The following is an 18,076-nucleotide window of genomic DNA, read 5'->3' on the forward strand; positions in this document are numbered from 1 at the left end:
GTGCCATTTGATCTAAATCCTGAATGATGGCTAACCCTGCAGAGGTCTGCATGAAGGGCCTTGCAAGCAGAAGGAACAGCTAGTGCAAAGGTCCTGAGGTGGAACCCAGCATGGCATGTTTGGGGACAGTAAGATGGCCCCGTGTGGCTGGATCTTAGGGAGCACCTGATCAGTGGTGGGACCTGAGGTGGGAAGGTGAAGCTGGCACCAGTCAGCATAGGCTTTAATGACATGGCAAGAAATTTTACTTTTATTCAAAGAGTGTTTGCTTGTTTGTTTTTTGAAATACACTTTAGTATTAGGTTCAGAGCTAAAATTGAGTGGAGAACATAGAATTCCCTTATACCTCCCTGACCCCTATGTGCACAGCCTCCCTTTTTATCAACATCCCACACCAGAGGGGTATATTTGTTACACTGATGAATCTACACTTATATATCACAATCACCTAAAGTCTATAGTTCACATTAGGGTTTGCTGTTGGTCTATATTCAATGGGTTTAGACAAATGTGGAATGACACGTATCTGACATTACAGTATCATACCAAGCAGTTTCACTGCCCTAGAAATCCTCTGTGCTGTCCCATTCATGCCCCCACCAACCCCTGGCAACCTCTGATCTTTGTATTATCCCCATAGCTTTGCCTTTCCAAGAATCCCATATAGTAGAATCAAATAGCATGTAGCTTTTTCAGAGTGGCTTTTTTCACTTGGTAATATGCATTTAGGTTTCCTTCGTGTCTTTTCATGACTTGATAGCTCATTTCTTTCTTTTTTTTTTAGCTCATTTCTTTTGAGTGCTGAATCATATTGCATTGTCTGGAGGCACCATATTTTATTCATTTACCTATTGATAGGCATCTTGGTTGCTTCCAAGTTTTGGCAATTATAAATAAAGCTGCTGTAACATCCACATGCAAGCTTTTGTGTGGACACAAGTTTTCACCTTCTCTGGGTAAATACCAAGGAGCACAAATGCTGGATCATATGGCACAAGTATATTTATTATTGAAAGAAACTGCCAAAGTATTTTCCAAAGTTTCTGCACCATTTTGCATTCCCACCAACAATGAAGAATTCCTGTTGCTCCACATGTTCCCTAGTATTTGGTGTTCAAGATCTTAGCCCTTCTAATAGCTGAGTAGTGGTATTTCATTTTTATTTAATTTGCATTTCTCTGATGACAAATTATGCTGAGCACCTTCTCACATACTTATTTGCCATCTGTTTATCTTCTTTGGTGAGGTGTCTGGATTATTTGCCTATTTTTAAATTTAAGCTGTTCATTTTCTTTTTTTGTTGTTGTTCATTTTCTTATTATTGAGTTTCAAGGGGTCTTTGTATAGTTTGAATAACAGTCTTTTATTAGATGTTTCTTTTGCACATGTTTTCACCCAAACTGTGTGGCTTATGGTGGTGTTCTCTTGACAAGATCTTTTATAGAGCCGAAGATTTCAATTTTAATGAAGTCCAGCTGATAGATTCTTTTTTTTAATGGATCTTCCCTTTCGTGTTGTGTCCAAAACATCACTGTCGAATTCAAGTTCATCTAGATTTTCTTTTATGTTATCTTCCAGGAGTTTTATAGTTTGAGGTTTTATTTTTTGGCCTCTGACCCATTTTGAGTTAATTTTTGGAGGGTTTTGGAAATTCCCTGGCCGTCCGGTGGTTAGCACTCTGGGTTTCCAAAGCAGGGGGCATGGGTTCGATCCCTGGTTGGGGAACTAAGATCCAGTAAGCCATGCAGCACAACAAAAAATAAAATAAAATAGGTAATTTTTGTATCCCATGGACAGAGGAGCCTGATGGGCTACAGTCCATAGGGTCCCAAAGAGTTGGACATGATTGAAGAAACCGAGCACACACACATGTAGGGTTTTAATGGATAGAGTTCATGCGATTACACTTTGCCTAGGATGACTACTGATTATGGGGGTGGGGAACAGGAGCAGAGACAGGGCAGTGGCAGTTGCCCAGGTAAGTGATGGAAGGTCACAAACAGGATTTACTTTGCAGGTGAAACCAATGGGGCTTCCTGGGAACTGACTCCAAAGGATGTGGGATAGGAATCAAGCATGACCCTTAGGGGCTTCCCCAGTGGTCCAGTGGCTAAGAATCTGCCTGCCAATGCAGGGGATGTAGATTCAAGTCCTGGTACAGGAAGATCCCACATGCCGCTGAGCAACTAGGCCTGTGGGCCAGCCCTCTAGAGCCTGCGAGCACAAACTCCTGAAGCCGGCAGGCCTAGAGCCTGCGGGCCTCAGCAAGGGAAGTCACTGCAGCAAGAAAACTGCACACAATAGAGAGTAGCCCCTGCTCGCCACAAGTGGAGAAAGCCCCTGAGCACCAACAAAGGCCTTGTGCAGTAAAAAATAAATCTTTTTTTAAAGTAAATAAAATAAAAGTCATTTGTTGAAAAAAAAGAATGACCCCTAGGTCTGGAGGTCCAGCTGGGTGTAGGGTGGAGCCATTCATTTACTGAGATGGGAACAGGTAGGGGTGGAAGGGTAGCTGGGTATATGGTTCTGGCACTCAGTGAAGCGGTCAGGCTAGAAGTGTGAGCCCAGAGCCATCAGGGATTGGATAGCCAGGGAAGCCAGGAAGCTGGACCACATCACTTAATGAGGAAAGAGCAGCAGGTTCCTTCCATGACCTCAGGTTGTTTGCAACAGCAGGTCAGCCCCCAGGGCCCTTCTGGCATGGGGTCAGAGAGATGATGAGACACCATTAACACAGGGGACTGATTGAGTGTGGGCCTGGCAAGGGGATCAGTAGGGGCAGACGCTGGGCAAATCCCCCAGACCTGTTATCCCTCTGCAAACACAGGCCCCTTTCCTGAATGTGGATTCCACATGGGTTCAAGAGTTTTGCTGGGGAAATAAAATAATTGGGCAATCAGCCAGAAGAAAGCCAATGTGGATTGGGAGGCTCCTTACAATGGGCTGTTAGCCCTCAGGGGGTAATCTTTGTCATGCAGAGGAAGGAGCCTGGCTTCCGGCTGAGGATCTGGGAAGAGCCTGGCCTTCTGCGATTGGATTTGTCCTGAAAGGCCCAGAGGGGACTTCCTTGGTGGTCCAGTGGTTAAGACTCCCTGTTCCAATGAGGGGGCGGGGCGGGGGGGGTGGTTGTTCTGATCCCTGGTCAAGGAGCTACAACCCGGCACGCCTCATGGCCAAAAAACCAAAACATAAAATGGAAGCAGTATTTTAACAAATCCGATAAAGAGTTTAAAAATGGTCCACACCAAAACAATCTTTTTTTTTTTTTTAAATAAAAGGTAGTAAAGTCAGATCTGCTGTCCTGGAGGACAGGAAGTGAGAGCGAGAGGTGAGGATGGGGTAACAGCACCCCTGATGGAGGGCCTGGCCGTGGGCCTGAGGTTGAGGCCACCGTAGGGGAGATGGGTGGTGGGAGCCATGATCACCCTCCTGTCCCTAGAGGCCAGGATCTGACCTCCAACCAGAATCCAAGCTGCTAGCTGAGGCCTAGTAAGAAGACATGAGGGTCAGAGGTCATCCCAGGGGCTTGGTCAATGGGACTGAGCTGGACCTGGACTCAGAACCAAAGAGGACTTAGCTCAGTGAAGGCTGGAGCCCAGGAGTGGGTTCCCTCCTAGATTAGAGCCCAGCATCTGGGGGCTCCAGGAGGGGTTCCCAGCCTGGGGCAGACACTCTGTGTGACCCAGAGACATCCCTAGGCCCAGGTGCACTGGCTGCCCCAATCCTGGACCCATCAGCCTACTGATCCCAGACCTGAGGCCCATGTAGCTCCTTGGGGGTCTCCAAACACACCCCTGGGTGGGCAATGGGCCCTCTTTGTCCTCCAAAGCAACTTGGCCTTGGTGTCAGCTGGGCCAGCACTTCCCAGGGGTTCCCTGGGCTAAGGAGGGGTGGGGACAGGGAAGGACTAAGGACCCAGGTTTCAGTTCATCCACGCCTTCCAGCTGAGGGTGGGTCCTGGGTTCAGTCCTTACTGTGTCACTCATCAACTGTGTGGCCTTAGACGGGTTTTCTACCCACTTCAATATAAGTCTCGCTCTACAACATGGGGATAATGTACTTTTCTTATTCTTGCTGCACCGCACGGCTTGTGGGATCTTAGTTCCCTGACCAGGCATTGAGCCCAGGCCCTTGGCAGTGAAAGTGCCAAGTGCCAACTACTGGACCTCCGGGGAATTCCCAATACTGAAATATGCTCTTTTTTTTTTTTTTTGACAAAAAGCTTATCAGTATTAAAGGAGAGGTCATCAGAGTGCCTTGCACAGAAGCTTCCCCTACACATACACACACACACACACACACACACAAACACACAATAGGTGCTCAGTAAATTGTAGGGGTCTTTCAACTGATACTAACTTACAATGTTTAACTTTTTAAAATTTTAAGTTATCAATGTTTCTGCATTATTTTATTGTTAATACACACAATATAAAAGTCAAAAGATACAAAGGTGTTAGTGGAAAATGTTAGCCAGTGGGCCCTCCCTGTCTTCTAGAACAGCTTGGCCTTGGCATCACACGGCTGGCCCTTTTCTGAGGCTCCCTGAGCTGAAGCAGGGGTTGAGGGGGTGGGGGGTAAAGACCCACGTTCAGTTTCATCCACACCTTCCAGCTGAGGGTGGGTCCTGGCTTCAGTGCTCGCTGAACCCACTCCCTGGCTGTGAGACCTCAGGAGAATCACTGCGCCCCCCTCTGACAGCTGTCTGTGGTCAGCTGGGTGAGGCAGAGAGAGGCTCGACTTCTGCAAGGAGAGCCAGGAAGGACACCTCTGCAACCAGATAATAATAGCTGGTCTTAACTGTTTACGCTGAGCCATACTTCACTGAAGTCTCATTATGAGCTTGCGCAGTGCCTATTATTAGTGTTCCTATCTCACAGATAAGGAAACCAAGGTGCAGGCAAGGTGATGAACTTGTCCAAGGTCACTGGCCAGGACTGGCTCCCCCCAGTGCTCTCATTAGCAACCTGTGGCCTTGACCAGGGTCTTAACTGCTCTGAGCCTCTGGTGTTCAGTGTCAACAATGTCTTCCTCCCAGGGTGTGAAGGGGTGTGAGGGAGAAACGGGAAGGGAATGAAGCAAAGGGAGATCCCAGACCTGGTGAGGCAAGGCTTTGGAACCACCCAAAACACAGCATTTAGGGAACCCTTGGGCTGCCCCGACTCCCCCACCTTTCTGGCACTGAACTCAAGCTTCCTCTTGAATCAACTGTCCCTTTGGGTCCTTAGCTGTCCCCAGGATACAGAAAAGGGGCAGAGTCATCAGTAAAAAAAATCAGTCATTTTTTTTTCAGTTCTATCAGTTTATTTTTTTCAGTTCTATCAGTTTATTGCCACCAACCCATCTCCCTCCACCCTCATGCACGCATGCTCAGTCATGTAACCCCATGGACTGCAGCCCGCCAGGCTCCTTTGTCCATGGACTTTTCCAGGCAAGAATACTGGAGTGGGTTGTCATTTCCTTCTCCGAGTAAACATTTCTCAATTAATAGAAGAGAGGGAGGCAGGAAGAGGAACGTATGGAGACAAACCGCTTCTAGAAGTTCCTTCTTCAGGGCAAGATTTGAGGATAGAGACTAGTTTATGTGGGTGTTTTTCTTTCTGGACATTTTTTATTTGGGTTGGGGGTTGCAAATAAGAGACTAATACTGATAACAACTCTTTCAGGGGAAAAAAAAGAAAGGAAGAGGGTAAGGAAGAAAATAACTTGTGTTACAATCACAGCTGTGCTTTTCTGAAGCCAGGAAACTCTTGTCTTTTTTTTTTTTTCTTAATTTTTCTTTTCCTTTTGGCCATACCACATGACATGCGGGATCTTAGTTCCGAGACCAGGGATCAAACCCACACCCCCTGCGTTGGAGTCTTACCACCGCACCAGCAGGTAAGTCCCCAGGAAAGTCTTGCCTTTATAATGGAGAGGGATGTTTGGACTCCACTGCTGGGCAGGGGTGAGAGGTGAGGAGGAGTTAGAGGGGAGCTTGCTGCTATTGATGGAGAAAGACAGGCGATAGCTCACCATCAGCAAACTCACTTTTGTCCCCCGGACAAAGCCTGCCTACTGTGTGGTGTGGATGACCACAGACAAGGATGGGGGGAAGTTGCCCTCACCATGTACTCTCCAGGTGTTTTCTCCAACAAAAAATGTTCATTGACAGATGGAGCCTTAAGCCATTAAGAAGGAAAAAACAAACAAATACACAGAACCAAACAAAACCAAGCCTGTTTGGATCTCTGTCTAGAGGCTTCTCTGTGTAGGTAAACATGACTGTTCTGCACACATAACCGATCCCATTACCTCCCAAGTCTTCTGCACTCTTGTTCTGGACAAAGTTAGAGCTCCCCCAGTAAGGCCCACGACAAAGGAAGGAAAAGATGAACTCTTGGGTACATCTTTAATGTTGGAGGGAAACGGCAGGGCTGCTCCCTGCAGTGGGAGCAGCAGTAGGCAGTGGAGGAGATGCTGTCGCTTTGATCTGGGCCTGGACAGCCTTCTGCGGCACAGCTACCCCGACCCCTCCAGCTGCCCAGCCTGCCCCGGCCAAGACCCGGCCCTGCAAAATGGGTGGGCAGCTCACCGTGCAACCGCGTCTCCTCTGAGCCCCACTCACTCAGTCTGGTGTAGATCCCCTTGCCCTCTCAGATGGCAGAGAGAAGGGACACTAGGGAGCTGGTGGTCTCAGCTCACGGCAAGACCCTCAATGGCTCTGGCAGCTCCCTATACCCTGGGAGACCCCAACCCAGGGCCTGGGGGAGCCCGTGGGGGCCACATTTCTTCTGCCAGAGGCCCATGGGCTTGGCAGCACAGGTGGTGGAGGAGCCTGGGGCGGGCGCACTCACTCAGGCAGGAGACAGCGCTCTGTGTGTTAGGGGAGGCACACTGATGGAAACCGCCCACCCTGGCCAGGGACCATGGTAACCATCTGCGTGAGTTATTTTACGACAGGAGCTCCCAGTAAGGAACACAGAACTAACACGCCACCACCAACCAAAACAGTTTGGGAACGGTCAAAAGAAGACACCATGCGTCTGACCGCCTCCCAGAATCCTCTCGCTGTCGTCCATCTTGGCTGAGCAACGCGTGGGCCGCCAGGCAGGACTCTGAGTCAGAACGATTGGCCAAAGACAACCCGGAAACCAATCTCATCACCACAGAACCTGAGACTGAACGGTGAGGCAGAGCAGCTCTCCTGGGTTCCCTCACCCTAACTGCTCTCCACCCGGGTGCCCCTTCCCAATAAAGTCTGTTGCTCTGTCAGCACGTGTGGTTCCTTGGACATTCCTTTCTGAGTGTTAGATAAGAACCCACTTTCAGGCCCTGGAAGTGGTCCCCTTTCCTGCAACATCTGGAGCTCCGAGGGCAGAGTGCTGGTGGGATGGCTCGGGGATTGTAGCCTCCCTGGGACTCTCATGGGCTTTGAATATGGGGACATAGGTGGTCTGATAACCCCTCCCCACCTGCCCCCACTTCCTCTTCCTGTCAGCAAGCTAAGTAAAGCTCTCATCCAGGAGACAGAAGGGCCAAACGAGGCTCTGTGGGCTGGGAAGTCTCCCTTCCTCCTGCCACTGCTGTCCAGTCACCCCATGCTGCTCTCCCTTCCCTCTGAATACACCCCTTCCCCCACGGCCAGCCCCCTCCCAGAAAGCCTCCCGGCTGGAGCGAGCATCCACCCACCGCCCTGTGGGTCAGGGTACAGCACTTCACTCAGTGAGGGCCTGGGTCCCGAGCCTGGACACCCTTCCTCCAGGCCTCCATGGTTGGCTTCTGGTGAAAGGGCTGTGGAAAGGCAGTTGCCAGGCCAAAGCTATGAAGCTACAGACAGACTTTGTTCTGGGCCTGTGGCTGGGAAAGAGTTCTCCCAGGGTGGACTCCCACACCACTGACTGACCTTGGCCTGCACCAGAAACTGCAGGAAAGCCTCTTCTTCCTGAAGGATAAACCCCTCTCCCCAGCTCAGTGCCCTCTCTCAGGTAAGCTTAATATCACCCTCCCTCTCAAGGAACTTTTTTTTTTTGGCTGCTCCAAATGGCATGTGGGATCTTGGTTCCCTGACCAGAGATCAAACCTGCACCACCTGCATCAGAAGGGTGGACTCTTAACCACTGGACCGCCAGGGAAGTCCTCAAAGAAACTTCTTACCGAAATTCCTTTGTTCATCACAGAGCATCTATTGAAGGATGCACCCAGCGCTGAGGTGATAAATCAATGACTCACACGGTCCACTACTTATAACTCAGCTTCTGTGTCTTCCCTTCTACACATCGGAACGGCCTGACCACAAGAACATGACTGTATGTCTCTACTGAACAGGAGACAGTTGTCCTTCCTACCTGTGCAGCAATTCTTTCTCGGCTCCAAAGATTAGAAGACTCATCATCCCAATGGTTATTGTATCCATCACAGGCTGTATTAGTTCCTCCTCAAGTTTGGTCATGGTCTCACTGAAAATTTTGTTTCCTAAAGTTGACCTTCAATAACTCATGTATAGGGACCTCCCTGGTAGTCTAGTGGCTAAGACTCTGCAACTAAAAAATTCTGAGTGCAAAAAAAAAAAAAAAAATTCTAAGTACAGCAACTAAGACCCAGTGCAGTGAAATACTTTTTAAAAAGAAAAACAATAACTCATGTATATAATTTTTTAAAGACGGGTAAAGGAGAGAGGAGAATGATTACTTTATACAAAACAATACACTCAGACTTCCTTTTGGGCCAGTGGCTAAAACTCCATGCTTCCACTGCAGTAGGCACATGTTCCATCTCTGATCTCTGGTCAGGGAAGTTCCATAGGTCATGCAGTATGGCCAAAAAAAAAAAAAAAAAGCCAAACCAAACCAAACAAAAAACAATGCGTGCGTGGAACAAGCATAGAGAGACTGTGCAAAGCTGTCACTGAACCCACCCTTTTAAAGGGATGATTGCACTTAATGAGGCCCCTAGGGTGGGCTCTGACTCAATCTGACTGGTGTCCTTCTAAGGAGAGGAAATTTGTACACACGGAGAGACACCGGGGATGTATGGGCACAGAGGAAAGACCATGTGAGGACACACCGAGGAGGCTGCCATCTGCAAGCCAAGGAGCGAGGCCTCGGAAGAAACCAAATTTGCTGGCACCTTGATCTTGGGCTTCCAGCCTCCAGACTGTGAAGAAACAAATTTCTGCCGATTTAAGGCCTCCCCTCCCCTCCCCTCCCCCCACACAACATTTTGTTATAGCAGCCAGAGCAGCAGCCTGAGACAACTTTCCTCAGAAGGTGGTCTCACAAAAGTGTTCCAACCGCCCCTGGCTGACAGGGATTGAGATGCATCCCGATTTCACAGAGGCAAGTGTGTGAGAACACTAAGCTCCTTTGAATCAATTGAACTAACAACACTGGTGCCTCTGGGTGGGTGGGGGGCTGTGGATAGGGAGATGATGGGGGCAGTGGTGTGTGCCAGGAAGAGACTTTTTACTGTACCCTTTAAAAAATAGGTTTCCCTTGTGGCTCAGCCGGTAAAGAATCCGCCTGCAATGTGGGAGACCTGGGTTCCATTCCTGGGTTGGGAAGATCCCCTGGAGAAGGGAAAGCCTACCCACTCCAGTATTCTGGCCTAGAGAATTCCATGGACTGCATAGTCCAAGGGGTCGCAAAGAGTCAGATATGACTGAGCGACTTTCACTTCACTTGCAAAATAGAGGACTTCCCTGGTGGTTAAGAATCTGCCGACCAATGCAGGGGACACGGGTTTGATCCCTGGTCCGGGAGGATTCCACATGCCATGGATCAACAAAGCCTGTGCAGCACAACTACTGAGCCCACACATTGCAACTACTGAAGCCCACTCACCTGGAGCCCGTGGTCCGCAACAAGAGAAGCCACCACAATAATAAGCCTGCGTGCTGCGACTGGAGAGTAGTCCCCAGCTCACCGCAACTGGAGGAAGCCCGTGTGCAGCAATGAAGACCCAGCACGGCCAAAAAACAAATAATTAAAAATTACTATTTTCAATTATGGAATTCTATTTAATTATAAGAATTCTAATAATAAAATTTTAATTTGAAAAGGGGATATGGGTCACAATGATAGATTAGTAAGATTCATGTGCTGGGGAAAATATCTGAGTTTCTTGGTGAGCAGACTGTCTCTGGGGAGGTGAAGTGGGAGACAGCAAAGTGGGAGCAGCAAAGTCACAGAGGCTGACATTTTTCACAAACACCTTTCATCTTTTGACTTTTGTACTATGTGTATTAACAATATACTAATGCAGAAATATCGTTAACTTAAATTTTTAAAAGGTTTAACATCATAAGTTAGTATCAGTTGAAAGATCCTTACCATTTATTGAGCACCTATTGTGTGTGTGTGTGTGTGTGTGTGTGTAGGGGAGTGCTGTGCAAGGCACTCTGATGACCTCTCCATTAATACTGACAAGTTTTTGGTCAAAAAATTAAAAAAAAAAGAAAAGCATATTTCAGTATTGGGAATTCCCTGGAGGTCCAGTAGTTAGGACTTGGCACTTTACTGCCGAGGGCCTGGGCTCAATCCCTGGTCAGGGAACTAAGATCCCACAAGCCGTGCAGTGCAGCAAGAATAAGAAAAGTACATTATCCCCATGTTGTAGAGCAAGACATTGAAGTGGGTAGAAAACCCATCTAAGGCCACACAGTTGATGAGTGGCACAGCAAGGACTGAACCCAGGACCCATCCTCAGCTGGAAGGCGTGGATGAACTGAAACCTGGGTCCTTAGTCCTTCCCTGTCCCCACCCCTCCTTAGCCCAGGGAACCCCTGGGAAGTGCTGGCCCAGCTGACACCAAGGCCACGTTGCTTTGGAGGACAAGGAGGGCCCATTGCCCACCCAGGGTCATGTCTGGAGATCCCAAGGAGCCACATGGGCTCCCAGGTCTTGGGTTGGTAGGCTGATGGGTGCAGGATTGGGGCAGCCCAGGGCACCTGGGACTGGGGCTTGGCTTGTTTCTGGAGCACCACAGCAGTGCCTCCCTATCAGGAAGGGGATAGGAGTCCCTTCCCCCTCAGATGCTGGGCTCTAATCCAGAAGTGAACCCGCTGTCAGACTCCAGTCTTCACCAACCTCGCAGCTCCCTTGGTTCCAAGCCTAGGCTCTGGTCCAGTTTGTCCCCATCCACAGAGTCTGCAGGATGACCTCTGACCTCACATTTTCTCACAGCCTTCAGCTGGCAGTCTGGACTCCGGCTGGGATCAAAACCAGCCTGTAAGAGATACAAGGGTGGTCATGGGCACCTGGCCCTGCTCCTTACCTGCCCTCCTGCCTCAGTCCCTGTCACCCATCTTTCCAGGACTCTCTGGGGCCAGGTCTGCGGCCCACACCTCAAGACAGCCGGCCCATTGCCCTCCATGCTACCCTTAGCTCTGGGCAAGGTCCAAATTGGTCCTTCACGGGGTGAAAGTAAAAGTGTTAGTTGCTCAGTTGTAACCAACTCTTGCAACTCCATGGACTGTAGCCCATCAAGTTCCCCTGTGCATGGAATTCTCCATGCAAGAATACTGGAGTATGCCCTTCTCCAGGGAATCTTCCTGACCGTTCCTGACCCAGGGATTGGACTTGGGTCTCCCCCATTGCAGGCAGATTCTTTACCACCGTCTGAGCCACCAGGAAAACCCAAACCCTCTATTTTCTTGACCCCTTTCCTCCCTCCAGACAGAAGATCTAACTCAGGGGCCACTGAAGCATCTCCAGCCAACCTGACCTGGCAGGGTGTTGGGCCAGACACAGGTGAGGGTGGAAGTGGGGAAAGCCTGGCTCCTTCTTCTGCATGACAAAGGGTGGGGGCTGCCTTCCCCGCCTGACAGCTAATTAGCCCATTGTCAGAAGTCTCCCAATCCACACTGGCTTTTTCTCTTTGGCCTCTGGCTAGGGTTGCCAGATTTAGCAATTAAAAATATAGGACTCCTGGTGAAAGGTGAAATTTGAATTTCAGATAAACAACAAATGATGTGCTAAAGTATGTCCCAAGTTGTGTTCTGTATTTTATCTGGCAGCCCTACCCCTGGCTGATTGCCCAATTGTTTTACTTCCCCACTAAAACTCCTCTACCATGCAAATCCACATTCACTTGGTGAAGCTCAGGAAATTGAAGGACATGCCCCCTACCCACACCGAGCCCCCGGTCACCTGGGTTGAGTCCACTTGGCTGCCTCAGGGGATTGAACAAGGACTCTGGCTGGAAACAGTTGGAGGTTGTGGAAAGAGCTGTGGGTTAGGAATCAGACTTGACTTCATGCAGGCATCCACCATTAACTGTTGTGAGTTAGGGGTATTGTTGCCTCTCTGAGCCTTGGTTTTCTTAGCTCAAAAATTGGTGGAGGGAATGGGCTGGATGGTTTTTTCAACTCCAATCTCTGCATCCGTGAACAGCCAGGGAGAAGGAGAGGATGAGGTTCCTTATTGGACAAACTCCCATTCGTACTAAACTACCCCAGGCTCCCTTGTCTAGGAAGGTCGCAACTTCCCCACCAAGCACTGGGAAAAACATTGGGTTTTCCAACTGTGGACATCCCAGGAGCTCAGCAGCCCCAGGAGTCCTTTGAGCCCCAGGCTCAGATGCTCATCTTTGTAGGCAGAATCCGTCCTTAGCCAGAGAGCTCTGGTGTTGGGTGTGCACACACAGTAGCTATTGCAAGAATCAGGACTCTAAATCCACACCAGGGACCGGAGTTTGCTCTGTGACTGAAGGACAAGGAAGTGAGCAGATAGAGATCCTTGACTCTTCTTCAGGGAACAAGCTTTTTAATTTAACTGGTGCGGCAACCCCAGCCAAGGTAGAGGCACCTGACCACAATAATACCATCTGTCCATAGTCTAGACAGCCCCCTCCTCGGGCTCAGGGACCTGTCTGGATGCTGAGCTCCCAGGAGGTCTGAGGGGTGTGACCTCCCTTCCTCCGGGCCTCTCCTCCCTCCCACCACCCTGGCCCAGCCCAGGGCTGCTATAAAGCTGGCCCAGCCTGGCTCTCAGCACACCCCGCTGCTGGGACCCTCCTGGAGCCTCCTCCGGGGACACGTCCACTCTGCCCCTCCTTCTCCCGAGCAGTGTCATGCGGCCCCTGTGGCTCTGCTGGGCCCTCTGGGCGCTGCCCCTGGCCGGCCCCGGGGCGGCCCTGACCGAGGAGCGGATCCTGGACAGCCTGCTGCAGCAGCTGCACCTCAGCGAGGTTCCCATCGTGGACAAGGCCGCCGTGGAGGGGCTCGTCATCCCGGCCCACGTGAGGGCCCAGTACGTGGCCCTGCTGCAGCGCGGCCACGGGGCGCGCTCCCGGGGGAAGAGGTTCAGCCAGAACTTCCGAGGTGAGGCCCGCCCTCCTGCCGCAGCCTGGTCCTCGTGGTGGTGGGGGTTGGGGGGGGGGTTGGGGGGCTGTCTGGGGTGCAGGGTCCACGGGGCGGTGAGGGGGGACCATGACCTGTGAGGATGGCGGGCCTGGGCCCCTGGTCTCTGTCTGCACTGAGGACCCCGCCTCTCAGGGCCAGGAAGAGCTGGGCCGGGCTGGACCGGCTGCCAAAGACAAGGCATCAGAGAAGATGAGGATGGAGAAGAGAAAGCAGAGCCAAAGGGAGACGGTGGGTGGGGCAAGAACCCTGACCGGGAAGCCTCAGAGAGCTGTGGTAGAGTCAGGGCTTCTCAGGTTCCCTTTTCACCCTGATACTAGTAGCCTGACACAATCACAGTTTTCTTTTCTGTTTGCTCCTCTGGAACATTGGTGTGACTCGCAGCACATCTCGCAGCAATGTGAATATTAAAGTGGAGGGAAATATTATTGTGGAGGGAAAGGTGTAGGAACAACACTAAAATGTGACAGGGAGCTACTCAGCTGTCAGGGATGCTGGGCCCTCTGGCTGAGTCCTACTCAGCCTCTTATCTCCCTGGGCTCACTTCTTCAGTGCCCAGAGCTACACCCAAGGCCAGGGGAGGAGTCTAGTGTTCAGCATCTCAGCTGAGGCAGCCGGGTCAGCCCCGCCAGCCTTCCCGCTGGGCCGAGGTTGTTAAAAACATGATGGATTTTCAGGTAACTGGGCTTGGCCCAGGGGGACAGAACAGGGGCTGGTCTCTCCCAGCCTGGCCACCACCTCAGTGGCCCCTCACCCTCAGAGCTCGCCTGGTGCCCCGAGGGGCCCCGCTGACCCCGCTCCTGTCCCCAGAGGTGGTCGGCAGGTTCCTGGCGTCCGAGGCGTCCTCGCATTTGCTGGTGTTCGACATGGAGCAGCGGCTGCCGCCGCACAGCGAGCTGGTGCAGGCCGTGCTGCGCCTCTTCCAGGAGCCGGTGCCCAGGGCCGCGCTCCGCAGACACGAGCGCCTCTTCCCGCGCAGCGACCGCGCCCGGGTCACCGTCCAGTGGCTGCACGCCCGCGACGACGGCTCCAACCGCACCGCCCTCATCGACTCCAGGTGCGGAGGTCGCGGCTGCGGCGGCGTGGGGCTCGGGGGAGGGAAGAGGGGCTGGGCCCGGGGCGGGAGGAGGGGCGGCTCGGTCCCGGCGGGGACACCCGGGAGCGGGAGGGAGAGGTGCCCCCGGGGCCACCCCGGGCAGTCCCAGTCCCCACCCCTGAGCGCGGGCCTGTGTCTCCCTCCGTGCGGTGTCGCAGGCTGGTGTCCATCCACGAGAGCGGCTGGAAGGCCCTGGACGTGACCGAGGCGGTGAACTTCTGGCAGCAGCTGCGCAGCCCCCGGCCGCCGCTGCTCCTGCAGGTGTCGGTGCAGCGGGAGCACCTGGGCCCGCTGGCCTCCAGCGCCCACAGGCTGGTCCGCTTCGCCCCCCAGGGGCCGTCGGGTGGCCGGCAGGGGGAGCCCCAGCTGGAGCTGCAGACCCTGGACCTCAGGGATTACGGGTAGGTGCTGTGGGTCACTGCGGGTGAACCTGTTTTGAAATGGGCAATTTTACAGGGTGCTGTGGGAATGAATGAATATATAAAATATCTCCTTCCACTCTTGGGAGTAATGTCAGCTCTAATGATCATTTGGGGGGTTATTTTTAGTTATTTATCCTTATCACAAATATCCAACATTTTGAACATAATGAGAGATGGATCATAAATCTTTTCAGGTGTCCCACTAGGTCCCACCCTGGGCCCCATGACCCCTGCCCTCCCAGCTGACCTCTGACTCTGCCTCTCTTTGCCACCCGCAGAGCTCAGGGAAACTGTGATCCTAAGGCACCGGTGACAGAGGGTGCCCGCTGCTGCCGCCAGGAGATGTACATTGACCTGCAGGGGATGAAGTGGGCTGAGAACTGGGTCCTGGAGCCCCCAGGCTTCCTGGCCTATGAGTGTGTGGGCACCTGCCAGCAGCCCCCAGAGTCCCTGAACTTCAAGTGGCCGTTTCTGGGGCCTCGACAGTGCATCGCCTCGGAGACGACCTCGCTGCCCGTGATTGTCAGCATCCAGGAGGGAGGCCAACTCCAGCCCCAGGTGGTCAGCCTGCCCAACATGAGGGTGCAGACGTGCAGCTGTGCCTGGGACGGGGTGCTTGTGCCAAGGAAGTTGGAGCCATAGGTGTGGGGTGTAGTCATCGAGGACTTGGCTTATGTGTGTGTTGAAAGTGTTCCGGGCACCAGAAGAGATGGGGATGACTGAACTGATGATGGCACATGCTGCTCGTGCTGAGTTCTGACCAGCGCTTCATACTGAGTTCTGACCAGTCAGCTCGCCTTCTGATTTTTGTTTCTCAGGAACAAGACTCCCTGGACACTGGGAGCCCCTGCCCAGTCTTCTCTCTTCAACATTTTTCACTGCACTGTATCCTAAGCACTTACCTGTGTAGATTTTGTAACCCAAGAAGAGAAACCCCAATTTGCCATTGTTTCCTTGTCCTCTTATTGGACCTGGGCTGAGCTCCATGGTATGGCTGGGAGATACAGTTGCTGCTCTGGGCTTAAGCAGAGGCTGTGCATTCCTAACTCAAATAATAAGTGCATTCTGCAAGAAACAAACAAAATACATTTTATTCTGTTTTTCCCAGAACCCTGCAAATTGTGATAGAACTGAAAGTTCTATAGGAATTAGGTCAACCAGATTAGAAAATGAAGGAAAAGACTTTAAAAGACTTGTTCAAGGTCTCAGTTAAGTGATACAGGATGCTAGGATTGGAATGCATTGATTCTAATGTGCCTGTCTTCTTAAGATTGAGGCAGAACACTTTTTGTCATTGCTGTTGATATTTTTACTTTTCTGGGCACAGGGAGTGGGGCTTTATTTCAATTCTAATTGATACAAAAATTTTAAAATCTGTGATCAAAATCATCATCTACAAGAATGTGAATCACTCCTTTAGATTTGAGGGCAGATAAAGGGAGCAAATGATAAAATGCTGATGTAAGATTTTAGAATGCCAAGATTACACTGGCTTTAAACTGAGTTTGATATGGGGTTCAGGCCTGGGGCATGGTTGTCTTGGATTCGTTGCTTATCTTTACAGCTCAAATTAACTGTAAATTCTACATCCTCTAAATTTCCATTTTCTTCTCTATCAGATACGAACAATCCTTGACTTCTCTGTACTTCTACTTGAAATTTAAGGAAATAGTGTTTTTACAAGCACTCCACATGCTGCCTGACACATAGTGGGGCTATGGTTATCTTACCTCACATGCTGATCTGTCTAACCTTCTCTTGATTTTGAAACAACCTACTGAAAGTCAATTTAGAAATCCCTTCCCTCTCTGAAATCAAGGATCCTAACTTTTCCTTTCGTCAGTGTTTCCACCAATGTAATCACTGGGGTTAGAGCCTTGCACTTCCCTGCACAGGTTAGAACCTGTGTACAGCCCAGACCACGGGTGACTCCATTCATTGAGGCAGGGGAGGAATAAGGACAGAAGGTGGAGGATATGGGGGGAAGAGAGTGGACAGAGTCCGTCTGAGGCGCCGGGGGAAGCCCAGTGGCCGCACACAGGCACCTGCTGGAGGTCAGTTGTGGGTTCCTTGACCGCTGGAGGGAACTGCAGGAGGAGAGATGGCCAGGGCTTGCGGGGGTAGGACAAGGGCTGCGCTGAGCGCAGAGGTCAAGGGCAAACTCTGGAAATAACTAGTGACTGGGGGCTGGGGAGAAGGAGGAAGCCAGCAAATGGGTCAGAAAAGCACTGCTAGAAAAGCAGGAGACACCCCCGCCCGGCTCCCTCCAGAGATCCCCAGGCTGGCTAGGGAGGGAGGTAAGGTGAATACTTTTACCATGACAACAAAAGATGAAAGCCCAGAAATGGAAGAGAGGTCAGGGCCCTGCAAAGCTGTGCATGTACAGACTGCCAAGCAGTTCAGGATTCACAGATTTTTAGTGCTGGAAGGGACCTGAGAGAAAGCTTTGGTCCAAACCCCCGCGGAAACGGAGGCCTGAGGAGGAGGGCAGTTTGCTGCAGCCGGTGGGCTGTGCTCTTCGGTTTCATTGGGGGCGAGGTCCTCATTGAACGCCGACCTGTGTGTTGCGCAGAGCACACCTGGCGCCTCGGGGAGCTTACAGTCCAGCTGCGGGGGCTGCTGCTCATAGGGAACTCCCTGGGACCCAGAGCTCAGCGAGCTAGAGCGGTGACCCTGGCGGCCCGGTATTGGCAGTTCCGGCTTTGGCTCCAGGGCACCAAAACACCGAAAACACTGCGACTTCTATTTGGGGCTAAATGTAGGAACCCCGCGGCCCCCCAGCCCCAGGGCTTTCACTGTCAGGCTATTCAGAGCGATAGCGAAGCCGCAGTCTCCCGCACCGGGACCAGGTGAAGACGGACTACGTGGAGCCGAGGTGCGGGCTGAGCTCACCCGATTTCCCTATCCCCCCCTACCCCGCCCCGATACAGGCGGGCCTAAGAGCTGGTCTAGGAAATTCAGTGCACTACAGAAAAATCAAGAACTTTCGCCAATGCGCTGCCTCCGCCTCCCACAGATGCGACCACCCTGTACTAGGCCTGGGGCTCGCCAAGGTGTCTGTCGGGGGAAGGGGGACGCGCCGAGGGGCCGGGGAGAGGAATCAGCCTTGGCGGCACTCTCCTCGGTCCCAGGACGCGAGCCGGCCGGGCCGGGGCCTGCAGACGGCAGGGAGGAGCTGCGCGCTCTGAGCAGGGGCCCCGCGGCCGCGCCTGGACTGAG

General features: G+C 51.8%; 1 protein-coding gene across 1 annotated transcript; it reads left to right on the forward strand.

Annotated features, from left to right (window-relative positions):
* The first annotated feature begins 12,992 nt into the window (after positions 1–12,992).
* On the forward strand, positions 12,993–15,875 carry LOC122451837 (left-right determination factor 2-like). Its single transcript, XM_043484818.1, has 4 exons — positions 12,993–13,300; positions 14,150–14,396; positions 14,594–14,836; positions 15,136–15,875. The coding sequence occupies exons 1-4, from the start codon at positions 13,051–13,053 to the stop codon at positions 15,497–15,499; spliced, it is 1,104 nt and encodes a 367-aa protein (XP_043340753.1). The 5' UTR covers positions 12,993–13,050; the 3' UTR covers positions 15,500–15,875.
* Positions 15,876–18,076: the final 2,201 nt, after the last annotated feature.

This window comes from Cervus canadensis, chromosome 13 (genome assembly GCF_019320065.1).
Source record: "Cervus canadensis isolate Bull #8, Minnesota chromosome 13, ASM1932006v1, whole genome shotgun sequence".
Lineage (NCBI taxonomy): Eukaryota > Metazoa > Chordata > Mammalia > Artiodactyla > Cervidae > Cervus > Cervus canadensis.

Bases quoted from the DNA above. Each gene is read 5' to 3' on its own strand.
- LOC122451837 (XM_043484818.1), top strand. From the start codon at position 13,051: ATGCGGCCCCTGTGGCTCTGCTGGGCCCTCTGGGCGCTGCCCCTGGCC. The intron at 13,301-14,149 runs GTGAGGCCCGCC...TCCTGTCCCCAG, and splicing joins GTTCAGCCAGAACTTCCGAG to AGGTGGTCGGCAGGTTCCTG. The intron at 14,397-14,593 runs GTGCGGAGGTCG...GCGGTGTCGCAG, and splicing joins ACCGCCCTCATCGACTCCAG to GCTGGTGTCCATCCACGAGA.